Genomic DNA, 27605 nt, shown 5'->3' on the forward strand with positions numbered 1-27605 from the left:
TCAGTTGTTTGTCCTGACAGGGAAAATTAATTTTCACATCTCATTCATGTCTCAGGTGTAAGATCTTAATTATCCAAATCAAAAACAAATGATAATTCATCTTACATTTCTGTGGGCCGTAATTCAACAAACTGCATAGTCATGTGCTCAGCTTTAAACATCTGGATAGCCTCCCGGTTTAAATGCACATATTAGTTTTTGATTCAAGCTATAAACTATCTGTGGATTTAGATGAAGAGAAAATATCTAGTTATGGTTTCAGTTTACCATCTAAACAACTGCCCTTTGTAACAAAAGTTTGCATTCTGCATTTAAGCTACCAAGAACAGAAAAAAATAGTGAAATTACAGTTCTACTGCACACAGCCTAAAGTGTACCTCTTGTTTGTCCTTTCTGCTATTAAAAAACTCACACAGAAAACAGACTTTATATATCCTTATGCTGCAAATCCCTGCAATCTAAAGATGTTTTCAATATTTAGCAGAAGTAAAAGTAGAATTCAAGTTGAAATATTATCACTAGTAGTTACTCTTAGGCATTTCATACATGACCTGACCTACTGAAAACACTTTTCTGATATTATTGACATTTGTTTAACCTATGACATTAATTCTTTGTAGCTCAATAAATCTGAGTATCTTCCCCCTGTATCATCAAGCGACTGGCACTGACAAAGAAAGTCAATCTGCAGCCCACACGCAAATAATAGCTTTCCATTACATTTGCCATTTCACCTGAATAATTCCTGATAATCATGAATAATGATGTTATTTGACATTCTAATGATATCATGCTATGCAACTTCAATCCATCAGTCACTGTCAAGAAGGTCAAATATTTGTATTCTATTACATTATGCAGAGTTCATTAAACAGTTAAATGACATTATACACCTTAATTATACTTCCAAATGAAACTAGCACATATCATTTAGATTTTAGAGTCTATGTGATGCATCTCCATCTAAAAGAAGGATCATGATTTTGAATATTCATTGGTGACAATGAAATATACTAAAACTTCTAACAATCATTTTAAAGCGCTATCAAATCCTGATGTAATGATGAGTTTACTTGATACACCTAAACACAACGTTCTTCACAGTCTAAGAAAGTTTATCTTACTTCCTACTGTGTTACTTGTTGCAGTCCTAACAAGGGTTCAAATACTGAGCCATAACTGATATAGTAAATGATTACTGACTAGAGCTAACTAAACAGATGATAATGTATTTATGTAAAATATACAGGCAGGAAAAAAATGAAGGGAATTTTTTTGTCAGCTATCTTTTCTTCCATATTATCTTTGGAAGTATATCTCAACACAACAACTCAAAACCTACTGTGGTAACCAAAACCATCATAAGAAACATGCTCACCTGTTGCTGTAAAGAGTGCTGCTTTAGTAATACTTAATATTCAAAACCACTAAGCTCATGAAAAGCTATAAGTGTAATTATTTACTAACAAACTACTATCACAAGTAATCTAAAAGACTTGTTTTGCATGAATACATTTTCCTCTTCCCCATCAAAACCATTTTCCTTGACAAGAAAAACAAAAAGCGGCTCCAAGACAGTCATTAAGTAGCCATCAGAAGCTGTGTATTGATTTAAGTATACTTTTAAAGAAATCATAGCCTTTGTGATTGTACTGAGCATCTCTAGTCTCCAACAATTTTCTAAACGAGACATACACAACAGCTGCAGAAATGGAAAGATTAATACAAGGCAAAATATTTTTAAAATCCACCAAAAATATAAGTAGGGACAAGACCTTCATTAACGTAGTTTACAAGCTTACAAAAATCTTATTAAAATGCTGCTTTCCTCTTAGCTACAAAACAGTTGCAGCCTAAACCATCATAAGTATTTGAGTCTAATAATAATAGAACAAATCAAGCTCTTCAACAGATTTTCTTTAATTCATTATCTTATTTTACATATGAAAAAAAAAAAGTTTGTTAGATTACAGCAGACACTAGTTGAGATCTTCAGTTCTTTATCTGTCTTGAACCACTGATAAGCAGTATGATTTCAAGCAATCAGAATCAACTCAGTCATGTATGAAACTCAAGAAAAAGCGACCATAGGAAGAAAAGATTTTCACCACAACCACACCTTCCTCTACACAGTACATTCATAACCTAAGTCTGATGGCTACAGAGATGAAAATCAGATTAGAAAGGTCTGTTCAAAAAAGCAATTAATTCTTGCTTATTCTTAAAAAATGGTTTTGCTTGAGTCATTAGTTCAGCAGGATTTCAAGAATTCTCTTGAACAGAACCTAAGGAAATAATAAGGTTTGCTTTTTAATAATGTCTTAGTCTTGCTTATAGGGCAATATATTTATGTTGGCACCTCTAATTTACAGAAATATAGTTGAAACAACCTAACTAATATAGTTTTGGAGAACAAATTCAGGCATGCTAATTGGTAAGTAACTGCTGTCATATAGACCTAGATGATTTTAGGAGTAATGGGAATTAAAATTATCTTTCATTAAGCTATCTTTCTTTCTTTGCTTTCTGAAGAACTGGGGAAAATATTGCTTTCATTTAGGTTATCTTTCACTATTCTACATCTCTCGTAGCTGCCAAAAGGTATTGGAAGGAACTGAGAAATAAGCAATAACACCCCTCCAGTTTTGGAGTTATTCCTTACTGCTTCAATAAAAGACATTTTCAAGTTATTGGAAACTACTTCCAGATGTCCATCATTTGTGGTATTTTTATATTCTGAAGTGAGCTGAGATACACTGTCATCTGCAGAGTCAAACCCAATTAATTACTTTTCTACTTCCTTTTGTCAGTGTCAAATGCACTATCACATCCTTATTACCAAATACTGCACAGTGGCGAAAAAACAGACCTTGGGCATCGGTTTTTAACAGAGCAGATTCAAGACACTGTAGTCTGCAGATGTCTCTAAAGGAGAAAACTGCATACAATGTTACAACTCCAGTTTTTGCTGTAGCTAGCACAACTAATTTCAATAAGCGTGACAGAAAGATAATATGACTGCCTTTTTCTTTTTATTGGATGGATATCTTAAACTTAATTTTCAACTGAATCTGCATAGAAAGTTTTGGAATTCAATTAAGCTTCAATAATATAAAAAGAAAAAACATTTTTTACATCAAGAATCACAAAACAACTAATAGCATAAGATAAAACATACCTCTGAAATCAATCTTAAACTTTGCTAATTGGGCAAATTAAATTGCTTTCAGTATATGCAATACACTTCTGCTTCCCTTTACTTAGGAGGCAAAATACAGAGAATCCAGTAGTAACTAAAGGTAATGATATTTAATTGCTCAGTGTGAATGGCAATTTTTCAAGGTTTATCACTGTGTTGCATATATTTTGTTTCTATTAATATGAAATTTGAAAGTTTTCCATTTCATTGTTATTCCAAAGAAAGCAGGACTGTCATGAAATATAATTAGAAAGTCACAAAGGATTTTCTTAAACAGATACTCAGAATTTGGTGGCTCTGACAGCAAATACTTTGCAGAGTGCAGCAGCTCAACTGACAATGAACAAAAATTAGATTCAAGATGTGGAATAATATTAGATTTATATGAGTCTGCTGGCTTTCATTGCACTCCAATACTGTGGGACCAGGAAACCCCAGGGAACATTCTCAGCCCTATAGTATCGGCAGCAGTGCTCCTACTGCTTTGGCTTCTTCCATCTTAACTCTTCAGGCACATTTTAATGATGGCTCATTAATGGAAAACCATTACTGTTATGATCTAGGAAGGCTGCCCAAGAGCCTTCCAAAAAGAAAATGAAAGACAGGTCAGAACTTCTACCATTTTTCTCCAGGTTCTGGAAATATTTCTTGTCAAGCTGAAAGTTTCAAATCTATGGCAAAATGTGTGGTCCATCATTGCCAAAGCAGTGTGCTTAATTAAAATAAAAATGCAATCACACTGTATGTAACTACATAGTTCCATTATGAACAGTGCATTGCAGTTGATGGAGAGTACATTAGCATTATAGTTAGTTCTGCCGTCCTCTTCAGAATGAACCAAATGTTTAATATATTAAAACATATTTTTTTCTCTCATCAGTTTATTATTTTGTAAAGAAAAGAATAACGTTCAACATTTAGTTTTTATAAGGGTATGAACAACTCAATTTGCAACTATGAGCTATTCAATAAATTATTTTTATTTTTTTTTATTATGCTGCTTTCTGCTTCCATTTTGTGCATAAGATGATACCAAACAGTTGTCTTCAAGATATTTCTATTCAAAGAATAGTATTTTTTAACCTTCAACACACAGAATAATGTATATGGAAAATAAAAGAAATCAGCAGATGTTAACTTGGCTTCTCAATTTGGAATTACTTTCATTCTTTCTTCAGGGATGGTATTTACAAATTAAAGTAATTTGAAACTATCAGCACAGAGCACTGTGATCCAAAGTCATTAAAAACAGGTAGACTTTCTTCCAGTGTGCATCTCACACTCAACCAGCTCTGAAGATAGTTCTGATACATGGATAATAATATAATGCAGCATTATTTAGTAAAAAATATGTTATTTTTTCAGTCCTTCTTTTCCTCAATGATTAGGCTGTGAGATTTTTAAGTGATTTAACAATTTGACAAGAGTCAAGCAGCTCTCTCTCTCGTAAGGAAAAAAAATATATATATATTATGCCATTATACCTTTCTCTTCCTTTTCTGTCCAGTATTTATATTGATATTTTTAGTTTTTAAATGAAGCATTTTTAAATACATGTCTTTAAGAGTCATCTGTTTCCAAATATCTATATAAAACCTTAGCCTTCATTTTAAACAACCACATGAACTAAAAACATAGTTAGATTGAGTAAGTCACCTTCTCCTCAAACCTCCAGAGGTAAGGAACATAGTAGGTTTCTATGACAATTGAGAATGATATAATCTCCTCACCAATTCAGTGAGAGATTTTAAGGGCAAGCATGCGTCCCGAAGTTGTGCAGTAAACATGCACCGCAGCTTACAATTGTTCATGCAAAAATTAAAAAGTTTCTAAAGGGACAGGGAAGTAATAAGATGGAAGATAGATATTGCTGTTGAATCCCCTGACAAATCAGATTCAACTTTTATTATTTAAAAAGACAAACAGAGCATCTGTGTCTTTTCAGTTGTAAGAAAACACAATCATCAAATCACATTATACTCTTTATTTTGAAATCTTTTAAGTAATTTAAAATGATCTCTTTTGACCAGCACTTTAGCTGTTGTACAAAGTTAATTTCATTCAGGTACTATCAATGTGATTGTTTAAGACCAAGGAAGGTGTGAGAAAATACACAAAGCTGGACTGCACAGTCTTACCCCTGAGCACTCACATGATGTTGAGAAAAGTGGAAGAACAAAAGCAGTAGATTTTTGGAATATATAGGCACAATAGCAATCCAACCATTGCGTGGAAGGATCCTTACATTTCTACTGGTTGGTTAAATTATGAATTTATTCAGTTTTGTTTATCAGTGCCAGACTCTTTGCATTCATTTCATGTCAAAATACTCAGTGTTATGCAACCTGTTATTTAATTTAGGAGGATTAAAAGCCATTACATTTCCAAATACATCCTACAAATAATCCTCCTAATTCTGAACTAAGGTGGCTACCTAAGTATCATGAATTTGATTTGCACATGAGAACATCTAGTTCTAGCAGTCAGTTTAACTTCTCCATGCACTCTAATATATACAAATGAGCAGATAAATCTGTGGGCTTCTAGTGGACCAATGAATGTTGAAGAAAAATGCAGTCATACACTACAAAAAAGAATCCACACTAAGAATCAGGGTTAGGCCAAAACAAACAATGGTGCTGTGAATGCCATTGAAATGGGTCTGATGTTTCTTGTTTAGAGGGTGAATAAAGCCTGACCTGGAGTCTCAATAGAGTTTTGGATTAAATATGTAACTCACATATACAGGAAAACAAAAAAAATTAATAAATTTAATAAAAATAAAATTAATATTGTTAATAACAACTGGCCATTATAACCAAAATAAAATATTTCTTCCAATTGTCTGCTGTGTTAAATTTAAGAAAATTATACAATGAGTGACTACCCAATCACAATGGGTGATCTACATGATAAAAACTAAGATAAATGTCGCAAGCATTAAGGGAAGCAGTTCAGTTTAGTTGAAAATGTCTCCCCCCCCACCTTTTTTTTAACTGAAATGCTAGTGCAAGGTGTTTCTGAGGTTTTTCTTTCTGCAAACATCTGTTTTTATCAGATCCTTTCAATTCACCTTCATGTAAGAAATGTGTTTCTCTACATGCAAAAAAAGATGATTCAATATCATTGAAATTATATGTGTATATATATGTATTTATAAGCAAGTTACAATCAATATTAAATGCATTTAGTTTTATTTTGTTAAGGAATTGAAGAGGAAAAAAGGATATTTTCATTGTTTTCCAGAAGAAACCTCGGCACAATATTATGCTCAGTCAGCAGTGTTTCATTAATGCTGCTGTTTTCTGATGAAGGTAAAAATAGAATTATCCAACTCCACAATATTTTTATGAAGAACTTGACCGAGAGAGGTGTTGGTTTTTTTTTTTGTTGTTGTTGTTTTAAAGACAAAGAAAGTACAAGTTATTTCCTTAATATTGATAGTGTCATAGTAGAGAAACATTAATTGAGCATAGATGCCATTAGCATCCTTCCGCATGACTAGATACTAATTAGGTATTTTTTTGTTGTTGTTTTTTTTGGTTTTTAAGCCTTCCTGCTAACTAAGAATAGCAAATCCATGTTTTATATGCATTCAAAATAACCAAAGGGAGAGAAAAAAAAAATCAGTCAAGCCTTCTGTAAGTACTCTAGTTCTTTAGCAGCTCAGCAGAAGCAGCCATATCTGAAGTCTCCCACCAAAATTTTTTAAGGAGAATCATTTGACAAACATATTAATCTTATTTCAAAGTGGTTTTTGTTTGTTTGTTTGTTTTCATTTTGTCTTTTATTTGCGCTAAGGGGGACTTATGCTAATAATTTCAATAGAACACTGAAACACACAGCTTTTGGCTCTGGTTAGAAAGTGTTAGACTGCTTTCAGTATCAATGACAGTCCATGAACCCGAACATTCTCCAGTTAGGAAGCGGTTAGCAGAGGTATCCTGCTAAATCCTCATGAACAGACAAAATGAAAATCTTAAAACATCAGCATTTTTCAGGAGCAGTTCAAAATAATTCAGTTTTACAATATATTGAATGCAATTCACAGACATTAAATGTTTAGACTTAAAGAAATCAATCAATCAACAATACCTAAGTTAAACAGCATTTTAACAAATTCTGAATTAGCTATTAATAGATGCTTAGCAGTGGGGTGACTTTATGTTCCCTTTCAAGCTCTTTGAAGGAATAACAAATCGTAGATCAATGATGCTCCTTTGTATAAAATACTCCATTACTATTTTCAAAGTTTAATGACATTCCCTTTGAAAATAAGACCCCCCTCCCTCTGTTTTGAAAGGTTATGCAATTATCTTGACCTTACTTCCTAATGTACATTTATTCCTTCCTTTTTGTATCAATCTTCCTTCTAAAGATGATAAGATTTCATTTTGCAGACTTAAGAAAAGCAAAAAATGTCACAGCTCATTGTTGTCCCACTGACAGTCCTTATTCAGACAGTGAAAGAAAAGGAGATCAACTATTCTGATTTCCTCCATGCAAACCAACAGATACCATCATTATCACTCCTCCATCAAGACAGTAATTTCCTACACACCTTAAAGAGAAGTCCAGTCTTGATTTCAAGGTACCAAATAATGACAAATGCTCCTAGAAATTTGTTTCATTCACTAAGTTGCTCTCAATATGAAAAAATAAATGAACAAACAACAACAAAAACACCACTCCATCACCACCACCACCAAACATTTTGCTTAGAATTCATGCATCTTCAGCTTCAAATTTACAGCTACTGCTCTTATTAAAATCTTTGTTAGTCTAATATTTTTATTCCTGGAAACTGTGTTTCCATATAGGCAGGTATGACTGAATCATTGTTCAACTTTCTCTGGCAAAACCTTACACTCTGGCAACTTCTTTTATATTCGTGCAATGTTATCGCAAGTCTCACTAAATTTTGAGCTCTTAAAGCTTCTTCAAGGCACTACATGAAGTACTTAAACTCTACCCTCACACTCCCACCCTAAAATAAATAAATAAATAAATAAATAAATAAATAAATAAATAAATAAATAAAGTGTTATAGTTCTGCAAAAGAACTATATCCTGACAATGCATTTTCTCAACTATCTTGGGAGCATGAATGTAGTAAAGGGACCTACGTGTCAAATAAGGAAGGTTCTGTTTGGACCAAATCATCATTAACAAAACTGAGTCTAAGAAAGAATTGCTGAAACGTATGCTTTCAGTGACTAAACTGCAGTGAATGAATTCTGGCAACATTAATTTCTATGGCATAATATAAATATGTAACATGCCATAAAACATATCAGGGCAACCTGATCTAATGGGTGGCATCCTTGCCCATGGCAAGGGGCTGAAACTAGGAGACTTTCCAGACCCCCTCCAGCCCAAGCTGTCCTATGATTCTGTGGTATCTTCTTTCCTTGCAACCAGGCAGATTTTACCTGGGAGCAACAGAAAAAGAAATACAGAACCATACAATGACACATTTGTAAAACTACATTTATAGTTACATCTTTACTTGCACATCAAAGCAAAACCTTGTATTCATCTATGTTGAGGCCATCAGACCAGACTGCATAAAAAAGTAGTATTTTCAAATTCATCTATTTAAATTCGAACTTGTTACACACAATTTTATTTTTTATGATTTAAACAGCAATGTCATATCAATGCACTTTCAATTATTAACAGGTGAAGATAGCAAATCCTGAACTGAAACCTTGAAATTCAAAGATGTCCTGATAACCACAACCATGCCAAAACATATAATTATATTTAAAAAAAAAAAAAAAAAAGTGAGATAAAATGAGTATTGATAAAAAATTAACTACTTTTCGGTAGTTTCTGTAGAGGTCACTCCTCTGAATGCAGTATGTTGTTAAAATGAAGACTATCAATAGGGGAATTTTCAACTTCTATTGCATTATATGAACATCTGCTCTAGCTAGCTAACTTGGAGAGTGCTAAGGTTTATGTTTTGATCAGAAACCCATTAGAAGTCAGCAGGTTACAAGAAACAGCAAAATACATATAAAATAATAATGATAAAAAAATACATTAGCAGGCAAATAGCAGACTACATATTTGTGCAACTTTAGAAACATAGATATTGTATGAGTGAGAGAGTGAAATACATCCATATCAATGAATCGGGCACTCAATTTTCTACTGTAACCTCATGTTATAGCAAAGCCTCCATTGCGTGTTATGTTCATACCAAACTTTGTACAACTTATTAAAACATAATTCACCCAATTATCTTGCTCAGAGAAGGTGCTTGACCTGCAGCTGAAGCTCTGTGAAGCAATTATAGGGCCATTTGGAATCACTGTTTTGATAGTCTCACCTGCCAGTTCAAACCAACAGAAGAAAGCATTTCCTAAACTAACAAAGCAGCACTCCTGAGCAGTTTTGGGCACACAGTAGAGCAGGAGAGACCATCTGTGCTGCCTTCCAGAGCAGGCAGTGGGGGAAAGCACACCGCTGGGCAGGAGTTAACTGTGCTACAGGGGTGGCACAATAGAAGAAAGGGAGGAAAGGACTTTGTCCTACCCAAGAAACAACAGGTGCCAGACGGCGCTGAAGCCCAATAGAGCTGGGGCCTTCCTTGCATCTCAAAAGTCATTTATTTTGCACAGGTATCCAGAAGCACAGTACTGCTTTACAGTAAAGCAACTGTGCTCAAAATACTCATTTTGTAAACTGTATTCCTTGAATTGCCTCTAAAGGAATCAGGATACAGTAAGGATTTACCCTCAAAGGACTGACATCTACACCAGGTAGTCCAAAGAGATTAGGCTATGGCATTTTTTATTACTCCTTTTGCCCTGGAGAAAGTACTCAGATCATACACCACAAAGCACTACTCCTTCATTTCTGCCTGTTTAGAGAATATTCCTGACTATTTTTCATCTACATGGCATGCCTTTTTTTCCCCTTCCTCACTGTTGGAGGTCCTTAAGTATATGTAAAAGATTATTACTAGTGATTTTATGAACTATCTACTTTAGATTGTAATTATGATCCATCAAAGAATATTTCACAGCAAAAAATGAGCAGAAAAGGGATGACAGTTTAGCATGTATCACTAGATCTCCTCTTCGGAGTTGCAACAGGAAATTCATGTCAGATGCCTCTCAAAAAGATCATCAAAAAGATGTACTCAAGGAAAACACTGAGTGTTGTATCACACTGAATAGCACAAAATATTCCAATACGCTAGAAACAATAAGGAATAAATGAAATTTTCAATTGACTTTCCAGCAAATCTATTTTCATTGCAAATGGAGATTTTGCACGTATTGCATTACATATGGTAATTGTGTGACATCTATTATGAATAACCATGTATTCCAATCATCTCTTTTAATTCTATTCCACCACAAGAGCAAGCCATGCAATACCTTGCCCAGACTCAGTTAACTGTGTGTGTCCTGCATATCACATTCTCATGGCTACGTTGAGGGCTAAAGGTGCTAGATGTGCACAAACTGCAACAGGAACGTTTTTCTAACTGTCATCACCTTCATTATTCAGAAACTACTTTAAAAAAATAAATAAATAAAAATAAAAATAAAAAAAGTTGAATTCAAGTCCAGCTATGTGATGAGGAAAAAAAAATAAATCTCTTATTCCTTTCTTTTATAAAGTTTCTGGTAATTGGTACCCAAATGTAAAGAACATGGATATCTGCTATTGATAGAGGGACACAAGTTTCTGTAGTGACAAAATTGCAATGACAGCACACTAACCTTTTGTGTTTGTTATCTATTGTCCATTTATGGCTGTTGAATTTGTTTGGGTTTACTGATGTGATAAAAAGTATAAAATTACAGGTTTGTTCAATAACCACTCCAATTACAAATTTGCTCTCTACTAGACTAGAAAATAACTGCTGGACTAAAAGTATTCATTATCTGTGAACAGAACTTCGCAGCTTCTTCAACAACAGGAATGCCAATTATGGGTTAAAACTCAAAGGAAATACTCAAAAAATATATTTTCTGAATCCAACATCAGTTTCCCTGCCATTTTTCATATAAAACTTTTCTACCTCTTAATTATACTTCATTTTGTAAAGCTTTGCTTCTCTTTTAAACTTGACATCTTACAGCTCCTTAGAAGGAGGCTTTTCTTAATGAACATTGAGCCTGGTTTCTTGCTATACTAAAACAGGAGTGGGTAAACTTTTTTTTTCCATGTGATCTCTGCTATCCCCATGACAGGAGTCTCATAGTACATCTACAGATACAAATTGATGTGAAAATCTTAACATGCTCTGCAAATTGTGAATGATGTTAAAGAGAAAATGTGGGGCTGTAACTAACCAAAAAGTTAAATAGTTTTACATATGAATGTGAATTCAATTAAATACTTTCAACCCTCAAAAATACATGCCTTCATATAAAATTGGCTCTTAAAAATTATGTAAAAATGAAAAAAAAATCATAACATGGGGAAGACACTCGGTAGCAACTATGAAATGTGACCTTCCATAGCAACCAGCAGCCAACTGATCTAAGAATTTTTACATTTTTTCATGATGACAAGAACAGACTTTTCATACTGTTCTTTACTTTACTGGCATAGTGTAAGTATGCATAACAGGTACCACAATGGTGAGGACTCGTGGGCTATGCTTCAGAAATTCTTCTGCATGTATCTGGAGCTTATAAGGACAAACAAGTCCACTTTTAGAGGACATACATTAATAAAACACCTTCAAAACTATATAGTGGGTGCCACTGAAATACATAAAGTAGGTTCATGCATAATGTGGTGGTGGGTTTGTTTTTGTTATTGTTTTGTTTTTAGTTCATTTATGAGTTTCAAACAACAATGATAATGAACAGGTAAATAAGAGATTAGATGAGAATGGTACTATTTTAGTTGGATATCAGCACATGTTACCAATGTAGCCAAGAAATTTAATTACACAGATCCAACCTATTATGACACATATTTTTTTCTTTCCCTTTTTTATATATATTTTTTTTTTCCTGAGATAGATCACATTTTATATAGTGAGATTTGAAGGTCAGTTGAACACATCACTAATAAGAGACTGCCAATCCCTCTATGGCATTTGGTAAGATGGATTTTATATGAAGCACTAGGTTCTACCTTGGGAGCTACTGCTGCTCCCAGATGTGGCCTTAAAACAGCTTTGTTAATAATTCTTCCGAAGTAGGTTGTGCTACATCCTGAGAAATTCTTATCATTATTCTGCTGAATGTACATAAATGAGTAATTTAGTTAGTAACTTACTCCATTTGCAAATTAGCAAAATATGTTTGATTTCATTACTTTCAGTTTTTCTTTCTTCCTGAAATGCTGGCACAAAGCATTTAGAATGGGATATTCATCAACACCATCATATTAATGCTACCTTAACCATGCAAACAGAATAGATAAATCCTTATCATGAAGTATGTCTCCTTCAACAATGAGCACCTTTCAAGTGAGGCAAGATTTGAAGGGAGAGAAAGTGTTTTTATTAGACCAAACGATACAGTTACATATTGAAAAATAAACAATCAAAAATACAAAGAGACAGACAGACTGACAGACAAGCTTTTGTGCATACAACCCTGAATCTATTATCTTCTGAAGAAGCATTTCCTAATGCGAGTCAAACACTATTGCTTTGTTTGTAGACTGCAAACAAAATGACTCCAGCCCTGAGATAATTAACTGGCCTCTCTATCACCACTAAATTCAAGTGGTTTGCATACACAGAGCTGAGCAGTCATTCTTCGGGCTGTCTGAGCTGTACATTTTTTTCCCAGACGGTAGTTCAAGAATACAATGAAGCTGACCTACTGGTTTGCTGCAGCTAGGGGTGCACTCTCACTTCTTACCTTCTGTGCAAGGTAGTTCATACTATACTAAAAAAAAAATACTAAGGATAGGAATTGTTTTTCCTACTCATGTGTGCATGCAAACATTACAGCATTAGTAAGTCCTACTTAAGGGATCAAGGCTGCTCATATATAAGGAAGAGTCATGGAACAGCTTTATCTGGGATTTGACAGAGAAAAAAAAACAGTCATTTTGTACTGATGCTGAACAGCTTCAGCCTGGGATCTCAAAAAGAAATTATCAGACACTGAAAATATAGAAAGTCTCAATCTATTCTGCATTCCTGCTGAAGAAATATACTATTTCCCTCACATTTTCACATCATATTCATCACATATCCATTCTCACACTGATAGTTCTTTCTACACCAGTAAAGCTACTGCATCCCTGTTCCTCGTGCTCTCTTCTTTTCTAAGAAATTTTGAGAAAATTTTTTGAGAATTTTTTTTGAGAAATTCAAGTAAGAAGTTCAGTCCTCATTGCACCAAGCAACATTTTCTGTCTTTATGTGATTTCATTGCTACCCCCAATGCCCTACTTAGGTAACAAAGTCTTCACAGAAAACAGCTATTTTTAGCTCTTTGCTTGAAAGGCAACTGACACACTGTGGCACCGCTTCACAACTGCTCCTTAACATTGCGCTAATGCAAACTAATAACAAAAGTAATGTATATGAAGCTCCAGCAACCAGCGCTAAAGAATACTTTCCCACAGGGCTGGATATGTATCATGTGTAGTTGTAACAGCGCAGTGTATATTATCTCAATATGTAAATGAAATTATTTACATTCTGCAATAACTGATTTTTATTTTCTAAAGCCTCATTTTATGGCAAATATTAACACTTGTTTGGGCTTAAATACATAAAGTTCATAATTATGTAACATAAATACCGATGTGATATATGTTCAATGTACGAGCTAACTAAATGACAATAAACAGCAGCTCTGTAACTTTAGGAAGGATTAAAAGTTTATATTCATGCTAAACACCTTTTTTTTCAACCAAACTTGTGAGAGAACTTGTCTTTCCAGAACCAATGTCCAATCTTCAATGGAAAAATCTATCAGGACTGTAACTAAATTAATTACTTTTAATTATTTTAACACACCACGCTAATTAAAATGATTTAACTGCAAATATTTTGTCACAATAAAGACTATGTCAGTCTCAAGTAATGCAACAATTCTGATAATACTTGAGAGCTCACAGATAGGTACATTGTACAGCAAACCACGTGCTATTCTTATATTGGATGACCTAGATTGCATCCCCCCCATGCAACAGATCCAGAACAATTACACTGCAGCTTAGGCTGTTATCAAATCTTTGAAGGAACATCTGGTCCAACAAACGTTTTCTCTACTCTATAAGAAAGGAACAAGTCACGGTCACTCACAAAACAGCACAATGCAATGCCTCAGCAACAAAGAATGACCACTAACTTCATATAGTGGTGAAATTGACAGAAAAAATATGTTGGTTCTTATACATACGCAATTTCCCTATAATCGGAATACTTTGTGGTGGAAGACAGCAGATCTCTATGGAATATAGTAACACCAAATAGTCCGGCAACACTTAATATATAACAGCTGAACGGTTTGTTGTTTTTTTCTTTGCTTGATTTTTTTTATTATTTATTTATTTATTTATATATATATATATTTTTTTTTTTTAAGTTGAATGCCCTTTTTGTAATCAATCCTGGATGATTTTTTTTTTTTTTTTGTAAAGGATTTATTCTAATTTATTATATGTGCATACATGTGTGCTTATTGGAAGTGCTGCACTGTCTACCATGAATTACTATAAAATTGCTTAGTCCTGATAGCCCTCAGCTCATCATTCCCGGATGGAAAGCATGTTGTGTTTTTTTTTTCTTTTAATAACCAATTCAATAAACTGTTGAAAAATGCTTTGTATAATATAGTACTGCCATAGATCTGATGTTTGTCTCTGTCATTACGTATTGCATTCAATCAATTTACAAATGTTGCTGTGTTCCTGTTGTGCTAGTTCTCCTTATGGCATCCTGAACAGAAATCCAAAGATCAATATCTTGTCTGCTGGAAAAGAAAAAAAAAAAAAAAGAAAAAAAAGAAAAAAAAAGTAGGACATAACAAATGAATAATTTTATTTACAAAAAAAACTTCTAGTTCCCAAATGGATTCTACTAATGTTCAAATTCATTTTTCATGTTTAACACCAGATGAAAGCAAGCATCCTGCACAATACAGTGAGAAAGTGATAAAAAACACAGTTCATATTTATTGAAGATGTGAGCAAAACCATGTAAAGCCATGCCATATGGCTAGGAAAACATCAATAAAATGGTAGGTCATTCACAAAGTATTTGTAGCCATATTAAAGAGCAAGAAGTCCACGTCAAGGAGCAGATGGATTTTCTTAAAAACACACTACAGTTCTGCTGTGAACTATGGAAGGAGCAAGACTACGAATGAAATGATTTGAGAAGACAAGCAGAAACATAGCTACTAGAGCTGATTCACTTCTTGCCTTGTGCATTCTGAGCGAAGGAAGGGCTGCATCCAGTATCAACACCCCTTGCAGTATTGCAGCTAGTGAATAGCTACCTTCTCTAATACAATTAGTAGTTTTTCAAGACAGCAACAGACTACTTTCACAATCTCTCTTCACAGAGCAGCAAGTTACCAGCACTTACAGGAAACAGGGACTCCACTTTTCATGAAACATGGTATTTGTACCTGTGTAAGCTTGCTGGGAAATGTACAGTGTGTGGCTCACCTCCTCCCTGCTCCCAAACTAACTTCTAAGATTTTCACTGCACACAGTACTCCCTTCTAGACTCTTGTCTCTATAAGAATCCACAGGGATTGCTGAAACAGCATCACAACATTTCTGTACAAAACGGGGGAAAAAGCACCCCCTAAAACAATATGTCACTAATCAAGATCTCTTGAGCCCCCTGGGTGGGGAGTGGAAGGCAAACACTAATTCTGTACACTGGCCGTGCATAGCTCTCCATCTCGGTTTGGTTACGCCAAAAGAAGTGAATGAGTTTGTTACTAGTGTCAACCAAATGAGCACGTTTTTGCTTGGACAGCAGAGATTCCAGTTCAATGTCACATACCACCTGCTCCGTACTAAGGTACCAGCTATTTCTTATTCCACAATTTGCAATAACCACTACATCTTCCCTCAAGGGGTTCCAATTGCAAAAAAGTTCATCACCCATTAGACAGAAGTCTAATGCTGAGTCAGATAAGGCATTCTCTCCAGGAACAGGACAGCTTTTCCCTTGCCAGGAATACTATGTTCTTGCTATTCCTACTCTTGGTTACTACAAGCACAGTTTGACTTTCAAGTGTCAAGCTGAATTCACAGGACCAACAGATAGAAATAAACAAAACTTTTAATGTGTTAACTGAGTAAACATGCTTTAGGATTGCTCAAATCACAAAACAGCGATTTCCATGAGACTGTTTTTACTGAAATTTCTCAGAGCACAACTGTATTTTAAAACTATTACAACAAATTCACAACTCCAATCCTATGTTCTGTTTCAAGATGGAATTTCAACCTTACAAGTTAATTAAAGCCACCACCTGGAGTGAGCTGGCTTTCAAACTGATTTCCTTTGTCTCTCTAATTCACGTGCATTAATATTTTATTTTCTACAGGAAAAAAAAAGAAAAAAATAATAAAAAAAAAAAAAGGAATGTCATAAGTGTGCCAAAGACAAGGCAGATAAAATTATTGCAATAAAACAAAGAAAATACACTTGTTACTGCCAGGTCTTGAGACAAATGCTGCATTATACAGACATTTTAAAAGCTTACAACTGCAAATTGCTCTATTTTACATACTGTGTTCCAGCCTTTGCATTAAGATCTTTTCTAATTTTTTTTTCTTAGTGTAATGAGAGAGGGAAAGTGTTGGAGTTTTATTATCTGAACATTTATTCAACAGAGAAACAAAGACTATATTATATATTACAACACATGAGCTATTAAAACAATGTGACACTATAAAATATGCTGCAATACTCATTACATGGATAACAAAGCTAAACCTGAGCAAATAAATGTATCTGCCAAACAGTCAGCAATAACTATGCAACTAGAGTTTATAATCTTTAATTATTTAAGAAGGAAAGAAACTTGTAATAATTAAGTTTTATAGGATCCTTAAACTGTCACTTCTAGATGCTAACAAAACTTTAAAACAACTCTTTCATCTGAAATACCTCTTCATTGTTTAATAACAGATGCCATTGTTCACTTAACTAACCAACAGAATTGAACTCTTGTTTTAGAACTATGTACATACAATGTAACTATTGTATATAACTATACATATATAATAGCAATATAACAATAAAATATAACTATTGCATACAACTATAACAATAGAACTATTGTTTTAAAAACTTCCACATACAGTACAGAAAACATTTTATTTACTCTCTTTTACTCTAATTTACTTATTTACCTCCACAATGCATAAACCTACATACTGGTCAAGAATTTACAAGCTCCTCAACTCACAATGACTAATGGGATAGTGTCTTTAGATATCTTTGAACATATTTTGCCATTTTTTGCCTAAAAGCATGACGGCTCTGTAAGCCATGTCAATTTACATCAGATAGCTTAGAAACTTTTACTGGAGAAAAATAATTAGTTTAATTCATTGAAACATATTGATGGTAACATACTTAGTTTCTATTAAGTCTGTGCATATTTGTCATACATTTATAACCAAATGATCTGATTTCTGGAATGAATAGAAACATTCAAAACAGGTACACCAAGAAGTTCCACATTGAACAGTTATAATATACAGAAGTAATGAGAAGAGAGATACAGATGGCTTTTATTCAAAATTTCAGAGGAATAAAATACTTTTATAGATATAAAATTATATTAAAAGCTACTAAATTTAAAAGTATATATTAAATTATGAGAAACAAAAGAAAAGTACAGAAAAGCTTTCAATGAACTCCAGACTTTTTTTCCCCCCAACATGCATTCAGCCATTTCTTAACAGTTCTTACTAAAATTTTACCATAAACCTCTGTGGAAATGATCAGTCTTGAATATTTCTGAAAAGTTCAACCTCCAGTCACTGAAATCAGCACAAGTTACGTAGCACCAGAGTTCTAACTATGAAATAATACACAACATTATAAAATAAACTGAATAGATGCATTTAGCATCTTGCACAATCAAGTTCCCTTAAAACTTCTAAAAACTAAGTTTTGCTTACAACATGGGGATTCATTTTTCCTCAGAAAGTGTGTTTGCTATACAGATGGCTTATTTAATCCATTCCTACCTAAATTAATCAAAGCAATCTGTTCCCCCCCAAAAAATAATAGTCTTCATAGAGCATTCTGCTGCCATTTGACAAATTGTGTACATTTAGCTACAAGAAGTTGCAAATCCTCCATAAAGAAGTTACCACATCTAAAAATAAGTGACGTTATTAAAAGGGAAGCAGTATGTGTTATTTAGCATAATACGAAATTTAAACAGTATCCTCTCAGATACACTTTAAAATGCTTTTAGTAGCACCTGTTGTTTATACATCTTCTGTGGTGAAAAGGTCAATAGAAATTCACCTGTAAGGTCACAGTTGCTAAGCAACCCTTTTCGGCAGTTCTGCAACACCAATCAAGCGTATTACGTTCCACCGCCTGGTTTCAGAATAAATCCGCGCAACATCCTACCTGGCCTTCAGAGCATGCCAACCTTCCTCAGCTTCTCCACAGAACACAGGCACCCATGGCCAAGGCACTGCTCAAAAGGATACGGCCTGGGACCACCGGCTTGCGGTTCACAAGAGCAAAGGAGAGCTCAGTCTTCAGGAAGACCACGGAGGGCTTGATGATGTGCTGCCCGAATCTCAGCATGATAAATGTTAATCTCTGGGTTCTGAAAGAGACAACAGTTAAGATAATTATGAGACTGACTTTGTTTTTCTGAGCAATAGGAATAAGTTAGCCAAGTTGTCTGGGTTGCTTCTGAAAGAAAGTGCCTCCTGGACTTACCAAGGTATCACCAACCTTTCCAAAAATATCACTGATGTGAAGGGGTGACTTCTTTCCAAAGCGTGATTTTTACATTGATTTCTAAAACCAATCATCTTGGTTGGGCTACAAAACTTGGGACAGAGAGTTAATTTCTTCCTCCCGTTTTCATTCGTTGTGTATTATACACATTTTGAGTCATACGTGCTTAGAAAAGCACAAATAATATTTCACGTGCCCTTTGTGAATTAATGCACATAGAGGCTTCCAAAATAAAGAAACTACATTTTCTAAATCAACCTGTCCACTAAATACCTCAACTGAAGAAATACCAGTTAACTAAGAAAAACAAATTAGTTGGTCATTTTCTGTCCGTGCTTTCCAATTTGAGCAACTGATGTGAAGATCAATAGCTGTATGCAATGTTTTCTCTTAAACATAGAACCAAAGATTCCCACTTTCATTCACTAAAATTTTCTTGTCTTTTGGAGACAATGAAAATCCTGCTTAAATAACTAAGGCACAATCCTAACAGTATCTATTTTAGGTCTTTAAGCCCTAAATTATTTAACGTATTTAATTCAATCAGAAATATCCAAGATGCTGCAGAGTAAAATATGAAGTTATGAAAAATTTCATGTGACACAGTATTTCAGACACATCAAAAGCATTACAATAGTATTACCTTACTTGAACCAAGTGACTCATCAGAAAATTCAGTTTTATAAGTTACTTTGACGGAGGAAAAGACACTATTAGAGTCTAATGGGGTCTTTTGATGCAGTTTTTTTCTTGCAAGCCTACGGTGTTTAGTAATACTCAAACGCCTGGATACCTACATTTCAAGTCCTTGGCATGGATTCCATTTTCACATGGTTCTTAATCTAAACATTTTTTTGTAACTTAGCATCTCACTCCGTCTATCTGTTCAAGCAAACACTTCCACTACTCCTTCTTGGTCACTCTCATCCCCTGTGCCGTGGGGTCCCTCCAACGGGATGCCATCCTCCTTGAACTGATTGATCCTGCTTGGGCTTCCAACAGGCAGCAGCTCTTCAAGAACTGCTCCCACATGGCTCTGTACCATGGAGTCCATCCATCAGGAGCAAACTGCTCCAACCTGGGTCTCCCATGGGCAGCAGCTCCTGCCAGGTCACCTGCTCCTGTGTGGGTTCCTCTCCACAGGCTACAGGTCTGGCTGGGTGCCTGCTCTGGCACTGGCCCTCCACAGGCCACAGCCTCCATCAGTGCAGGTCCACCTGCTCCACTGTGGTCTCCTCCATGGCTGCAGCATGGAATCCTTTATATATAAATATATATTATATATATTTATATATATATATAAAAATATATATTTTTTAAATATATATATATTTTTATATATATATAAATATATATTTTTTTAATCATATATTCTTCTTTATTTTTGGAGAGATACTCAAAAAAGATTTTGTCAGCTGAGCTGACAACCTGCATAAATACACTCAACATATTTGCCAAAATAAACATACGCAGCACTATTTGGCATAGAGTTTGGATCACCACTGCTCTTTTTCTAATCTTAATGAATATTTTAAATTCTTTAAAAGCAATAAAAAAATTCATTTTCTGAAAATTCTAAATGGATCCACGCACAGTAACCGCAGCCTGGGAAATTTAGATCAACCGTGCCACATGGTCTTAATATACCTACTGCGTGCATCCAGGAAGAGTGAGTGCAATAAAAACACTGGCCTCACACCTCCCTAAGCAAGAGTCTGAAAAATCAGGTTACAGCACAATTGGTCTGACCCAGAATCTAGAACTGAAATAATCATTAGAACATTTTGAAATTCCATGCATAAAATTAATGTATCAAATGCTTTCGTATTTGCTTACTATATAATAATATGCCTGAATAGTGTATTTCTTTCTCTCAATTCAGACTAAATAACTAACGCATGTGTTTCAAATGTGCGATGGTTGTATTGGTTGCACTATGAAACACTGCAGACCCCAGTATTCTCCTCTCTAATTATGAAAGGAGATTATGTTGTGTTTTTTTTTTTTTCTTAAACAATTATCTATTAAATATTACTTAAGCTGTTTTCTGTCCTAGTGATCCTTTGTGTTTTTTCTGTAAAGCGTTATCATCTATGCTTAGCACCAATATAAATGCTAAAAAATACATTAGGAAAATGAGTAACGGTTGTAACTGAAAAACTCATGGCTATGTAGCAGCACACTGCAGCAAGGCTGGAATATTCCAGAGTGCAGTGAGGCAGGAAACTGCTACCAGCAGAGCAGGTTCTCAGTCATCCGAATTCTACCTGCTTATTGCTTGAATGACCTGTAAACAAGCAGAAATTGATACAGTACAGGTGTATGCATGCAGGTCATGAGATGCAAATAGTGTGTGCACAGGGCTTCCCAGCTGATAGGAATCACCTCACTAAGTCTGTTCCCCTGGGGATTTCCATTTTTCACATAATGAGAAGGTCATTGCCAGCTAAAACCATAATCTAAATATAATTTGTGAAAGATGTTTCTTCTTTAATGATAGTAGTCTTTTTAATCCCAGTAATAAGGAGGGCAATTAGGTAGTAATGTTAAAAAATGAAAGAAATCCATTTCTAATAAAAGAAAATTTCATCTCAGTTTAACACAGTTTCTATTCTGACTATTCAGATAAAAAGTGTATTTACTCTTCTTCATATTGCGCGTATATATTACATTGCCTTCTTCATCTCCCTCATTTTCCTAATTAAATTTCCTTCAAGCTGTGCTCCTGTAGTTGTAGGTGGGAGTATAGTGTTAAAGGCTAATATAACAAGTGGACTAATTTTACAGTCACAACAGATCTCAAATCTGTATATCCTCTACTAGAGGGGAAGAAACAAACAAACAAACAAACAAACAAAAACACAAACAAAACAAACCCTCACATTGGCACTCTACATTATACCCTTAAAAGTAAGAGTGCTAAAATTAAGAAAAATGTTGAGATATACTGACATATTTTCATATATTACCAGTTTTGTAAAATATCAAGAACAGTCATATTTACCCAGCCTCTAGAAATGCTACTCATACATTTAATGTAATTTTGAGAAGAAATCTAAACTTAGGTGTCAATTCTCCCAATGTACTTGGTTTGGGGTGCTGAGGGTTTAGTTTTGTGCTTTATATTTTTAGATCATAGAATGGTTTGAGTTAGAAGGGAGCTTTAAAGATCATCTACTTCAAACAACCTGCCATGATACAATTCTCTAGATCAGTTTTCTTGAGGTCCAATCCAACCTAGCCTTGAATAGTGGATGCTGTAAAAATGTTGGCTTCAAATACACGAAATAAGTGTATACTTGTCATGTGTCATCACCACAGACCAATAGTCTAGAATACCTTTGGAAATGACTTTCCCTCTAGTGCCCATAAGGAGAGATTGCACTAATTCTTCCTGCCTTTACAGACCTCCCACCTGGATGTTTACTTGAGGCAGTGCTGGTACTCCGTAACACCCTTTTATTTTATCGTACATTTAATTGTCCTTAGCTAGGAGGTGTTGAGGTCACCACCTGCTGGGAACAAAGCTCAGGACTTGTGCTGAACAGTTGCATTAGTAGTGTTCTAGAGAAACTACAAATTTTCTTGTGAGGACAGAACATAAGATAATGCAAAACGGGCTGCTCACTTAAAATGTGTATATTGAAAAAAGCCAATTATAATACAATTATCTCTCTGTTCTAATGATTAGGAATATTTCAGAAACAAGGAGAGAAGTATTTTTAATTTAAAGTTTACCATATTACTGTATTAAGGTCACCTGTTCGTTAATTTTGACAATCCTTATTCCGCTACTCAGTTTCTATGTTAAAACACAGCAAAATGGCATAAGTAGTTGTTGTTTGTTTGTTTTATAAAAAAACAACATTTTTTTGTTTTTGTTTTACTTTCTTTTTTTTTTTTAAATCTCCAAGATAAGACAACTTGTGTAACACAGAGTGGTTAAATGATGCATATCATCTACAGTTAATGATGCTTGTGGCTAACTTCAGATATGGCATTTCCTAAACTGCCCTTTATCCCCCACAATTATATACTTAATGTATATTTGGATTTTTTCCCTCTAAAAGGTGTTATTGTGCAGAGAGAGATATTTCTACTTAGACATCTGAATTCATCACATTCAATGAATGTCGTACTATGAAGAACTGCCCTGCATGCTATCTCCTCTCTTGTCGTGCTTTACCATTTTTTAAATTATTCCCTCCCATTGCTGCTACTTTGTGAAGATGAAATCCACACAGTTCAGACTATTACTTATTTAACCCAAGCACATAGCAATGAATTTTCTTGTTCCTAATAGTGAGGATTTGCCACTTTGATCAAAGAGAACTTAAAAACACTAACAAAAAATATTCTAAAATTACTGATTTTTTCTACTATCCCTTTCTTCCTACAGGGGCTATGTCTCAGCATCCTCCACTCTTGCCCTTGTACAAGATTTAACTAGATATTTTGAATTCTTCCAATTTCAGAAAAAGGCCTCTAATTAAAATAAAACAACGAAAAAAGACCGTCTCTGACAGACAAAATATAGCATCCCATTGCTATTTCTGTCCTGAAAAAGCCAGAAATTATTATAAAACTAGGAAAGGTGCTCAAGCATCTGACAGCCAAAGCTTAGTTTCTCTCAATGGGGTTGGTATTTAATGCTCTACATGGCACTGAAGGGAGAAGATTGTGCAGATTGTTTTCCATTTTCACCGCCCACAGAAGCTACTGAACAGAAAGCCCATTAAATGTGATGCATGCAACCAGTCTTGGTATTGTTGACAGGGAGTGATTTCTTACATCATACACAGATTATGATAGACTTGAATCCAGTACAAGTGGCTTCACCTGCTTAATCTAGCAGCAAATAAAACATCAAAATTATTACTATTTAAACATCGTATTGTTTTCTTAGCATAGTCAAACAAGCTAAATTATCTGATCCCTTTCACCCACACTGCAGCAGTACTGTTTCCCAGCCCCCCCAGGGCTGTGTTTTTCCATTCTGCTCTCACACTGTTGTCCTCACAGTCTTGCACCTGCAAGCTCCAGTACTGCTGCTACAGCAGATTTGCCTAGGGAGTGACCATGACAAGAACGGCCCCTTTCTCCTCTTCTCCAACTGTTTGTCTGTAGCTCCTGGTTTACACCAGGAGACCCAAGAACATGTCTACACAAAGTTTACTGACCAAGTAGCACCCTGCCCTGAGTACAGCACAATCCAGGTAACACTAATAGCATCATGAACAGCAACCTGATGGAGGCCTCGTGAATGGATCCTGATGAAAATTACCTAGTTTCTAATCATACTGATCTGACTGGGATAGGGTTAACTTTCTTCATAGTAGCTTGCATGGCACTGCATTTTGAATTTGTGACTAAAACAATACCGATGACAGATGTTTTAGCTATAACTGAACAAGGCTTTCTCTTTTTCTCCCATTCTTCCTACTCATAGTGAGTAGCCTGGGTGTGGGCAAGAAACTGGGAGTGGACACAGCCAGGACATATAAGCTTAACTGGCCAGGGAGACATTCCATACCATGTAACATCATGCTCAGCAGAGAAAGATGGAACAATTTTTCAAATTTGTTCCTCTTCAGGCATTAAACTGCTTGTCTATAGCTCACACTTCCCTCCCAGTTATCTGGTCTGTCATTCCTATGACATTTACAGTCTTCATTAAATAAATAAATAAATAGGAAATTCAAACTTCCAGACACACACATTGTTGTTGACTGAGAAGGATACAGACACCTAGAAGGAAGCGAACAGCTCTGTAGCAACATTGTACAGCAATCACAACATTGACAAGGTAATCAACAAACACAGAATCAAGCTAGACAGCAAGAGCAATATACCACCTATAATATGCATAGAGGGCATAAATATTTTTAAATTATGTAGAATTATTTGTCAAATTCATTTCTACAACAAGTATTTTGGAATACAAATTAGGCCAACTTGTTTGTTCCTTATAATTCAGGTAACGAGTGCAAAGTTATACACAATAAATGAAAAGATTTGTGGAGCCAGAAGAACTGTATAATCCATTAAACAAAGAAAAATGAGGTCTGAGAACAGTCATGAAAAAGCTAAGCACGCTTTACATACTTCAACTGTCTATTTGTATATTGTGTTCATTAGAAGATGACTCATACAGCATCTAACCATCCTGACAAATAATTCTGGCAGTGGAAGCTCAATGTCTGTCTGTGTGATCACATAACAGCTTGATTTTTCCTTACATTAGGACTTGTTTCTAAATACCACATTAAAACATCCTTGCTATTTTGACACCCTAGAAACACATGAAACTTTGCTTTTTCCAAACAAACATTTATTATGACTAACATGAAATAAAATTCCTGTCTTGCATTATACCAGAGCGGGTTTATGTCCATTTTATGCCAAAACACACAGCCATGAACTTAACACACAGTGATGTTCCAACCGATAATCCTTTAAACAGAATCCCAGTGCAAGACTGTTGATCTAGATCTTCACAAACTTCTTCACCAGACATTTCTATTTTTATCAGGGAAAAAATATTAATACTGATCATGCCGTTTTCTAAAGCAGAAAGTTGAAAGGCAGAAAAGGAAAAATTCAAGGGAATGCTACACACTGTGCAACAACTGACGGAAATTATACTGTGAAAATCCCTTCTTCCAGGGTGGCTACCTAGGGCTACCTTACATGCTAGAGGAACAATGGAAGATTGGGACATTGCTTGAGATACGTAAGTGTAAGGAACTCTACCCTAGGGAAGGTAGAGATGGGGGAAGAATGTTGCTACTGAGACTAGCACCCTGCACTCTGAAAAACAGGAGTTTAAACTCATCTCTTCTGAGGCTACAAACTACGAGCTAATGCAGTGGAACAGCTAGGAATATTTTTTTGTTTTACCCTTCAGTAGAAAAAGATGGCTTTAAAAATGCAGAGAGAAGAAAAGCTGTCATGTTTTAGCATTCTTATTTATTACTTATATAGCACTATATAAAGTCACTTTATAGGCTTTAGTAACACATACCAAGACTAAGTCTTCCCCTGAAGTGTCTTACTGTTTCCTTCAAGTGAATGTGATTTAGACATCTATAGTATTGGATAGAAGAGATGCGGTAAATAGAGTTGCAGAAGACAAGCTGCTTGCAGTTAAGTGAAAAGATTCATGGAGTAAGAGTCCATGGGGAGGAGAGAGAAATGGCTCTTACCAAAATTCTATGATGGTATTAAACGAAGAACAATTAGAAAGAGAGAATCAGATCAAGTCTGTGCCATGGCAAAAGGATGGGCCACACAACTCAGGGCCAGCACAAGAAATTGCATAAATACAAAAATCATGACAAAAATAAGTGTGCAATGAGCAATAGATGTTACATGGTACTACTTTTTTTTTTTTTTTTTTCTTTTTTAAACTTAAAACATCGTGCTACATGATCTCATGTGGCTCCAGGGATCGGCAAATATAAGATAGGTCAACATGATCACTGAGAGCATTAAAAAAATGTTAGAGAGGTTTTCCCAGCAGTGTGATTTTTTTTAGAGCATTCCCATATGTGGTATTAGAGCTTTAACTATACTGCATTTTTGAACATTCATCAGAACCAGCAAGAGGCGGGAGTGATGCACTGTCACGATGTACATTATGGCACTAAGAAACCAGTATTGTCACTTTAAAACAAAAAAAAAAAAGAAAAAAAAAAAAAAGAAAAACTATTGGATTCAGTACATACCTTAAAGATTGCTCTACTGTATTTTATTCTTTTGGCCTGATTGTATTTTGTACTTTAAGCTTTTTGATACTTACCACCAGAGAAACTGAAAGATCCCAAAAGTTTCACTCTCTTCAGGCGAAACTACTTTAACTAAAGGACTGCAGAGTCAAAGTAAATCCAGACTTACTAAAAAGAAAATTATCAACAGAAAGAATGAAACAGCCAGGACTTCCGGATATTCAAAAAAAAGAAAAAGTCCACACACACAGCAGCTCCTGACCACACTTTTTGCCCATGTGAAGTAAAAATAATACTTGAATAATAAAACTATGGAATGATTCAAATTAAATCATATTTAATTTCATTCTGAATGCAACATATTAATATTACAGCATGGTTTTCCCTCTGTAATACTGTGGATTTGCTATACTTGGAGCAATTCCTTCAATATCCAAGTTTCTCCACAAGCATTTCATCTGAGTACCACTAAAAGGTATCATTCAGTTTTCTAGCTTCAGTAGGTGACTCTGAGAAGTCAGAAAGTATAACCAGGATGCAGCAACTCCAGCATTTCCTCTTTAGTTAATTTTCTCAAGCAAGAGAAGTCAAAGACAGTCTTGTCCATATCTTTTAAGTCAAATTTCAAAAGTATGCACGTAGGAAGGTATTTCTGCCTAACACTGTGCAGCATAAATACTGCAGGTAAGTCAAGATCAGAGAGGAATGTATTGCGGTAAATAGCCTTGACCTGCATTTTCAAAATGCTGGCCTGCACCTTTGGTAAGGT

The 27605-nt window shown here is 34.8% G+C and overlaps 1 protein-coding gene across 2 annotated transcripts in view; it reads right to left on the reverse strand.

The window, feature by feature from the left end:
• FHIT (fragile histidine triad diadenosine triphosphatase) overlaps positions 1-27605 on the reverse strand; it is a 564423-nt gene that overhangs the window by 383905 nt on the left and 152913 nt on the right. For both annotated transcript variants that reach the window (XM_084293015.1, XM_084293014.1), the window contains exon 3: positions 18851-18972. In XM_084293015.1, coding sequence (XP_084149141.1) covers positions 18851-18950 — 100 coding nt within the window. In that variant the 5' untranslated portion in view covers positions 18951-18972. The remainder of the gene's footprint in view (positions 1-18850; positions 18973-27605) is intronic.

Source organism: Netta rufina, assembly GCF_964035555.1.
Source record: "Netta rufina genome assembly, chromosome: 10".
NCBI lineage: Eukaryota > Metazoa > Chordata > Aves > Anseriformes > Anatidae > Netta > Netta rufina.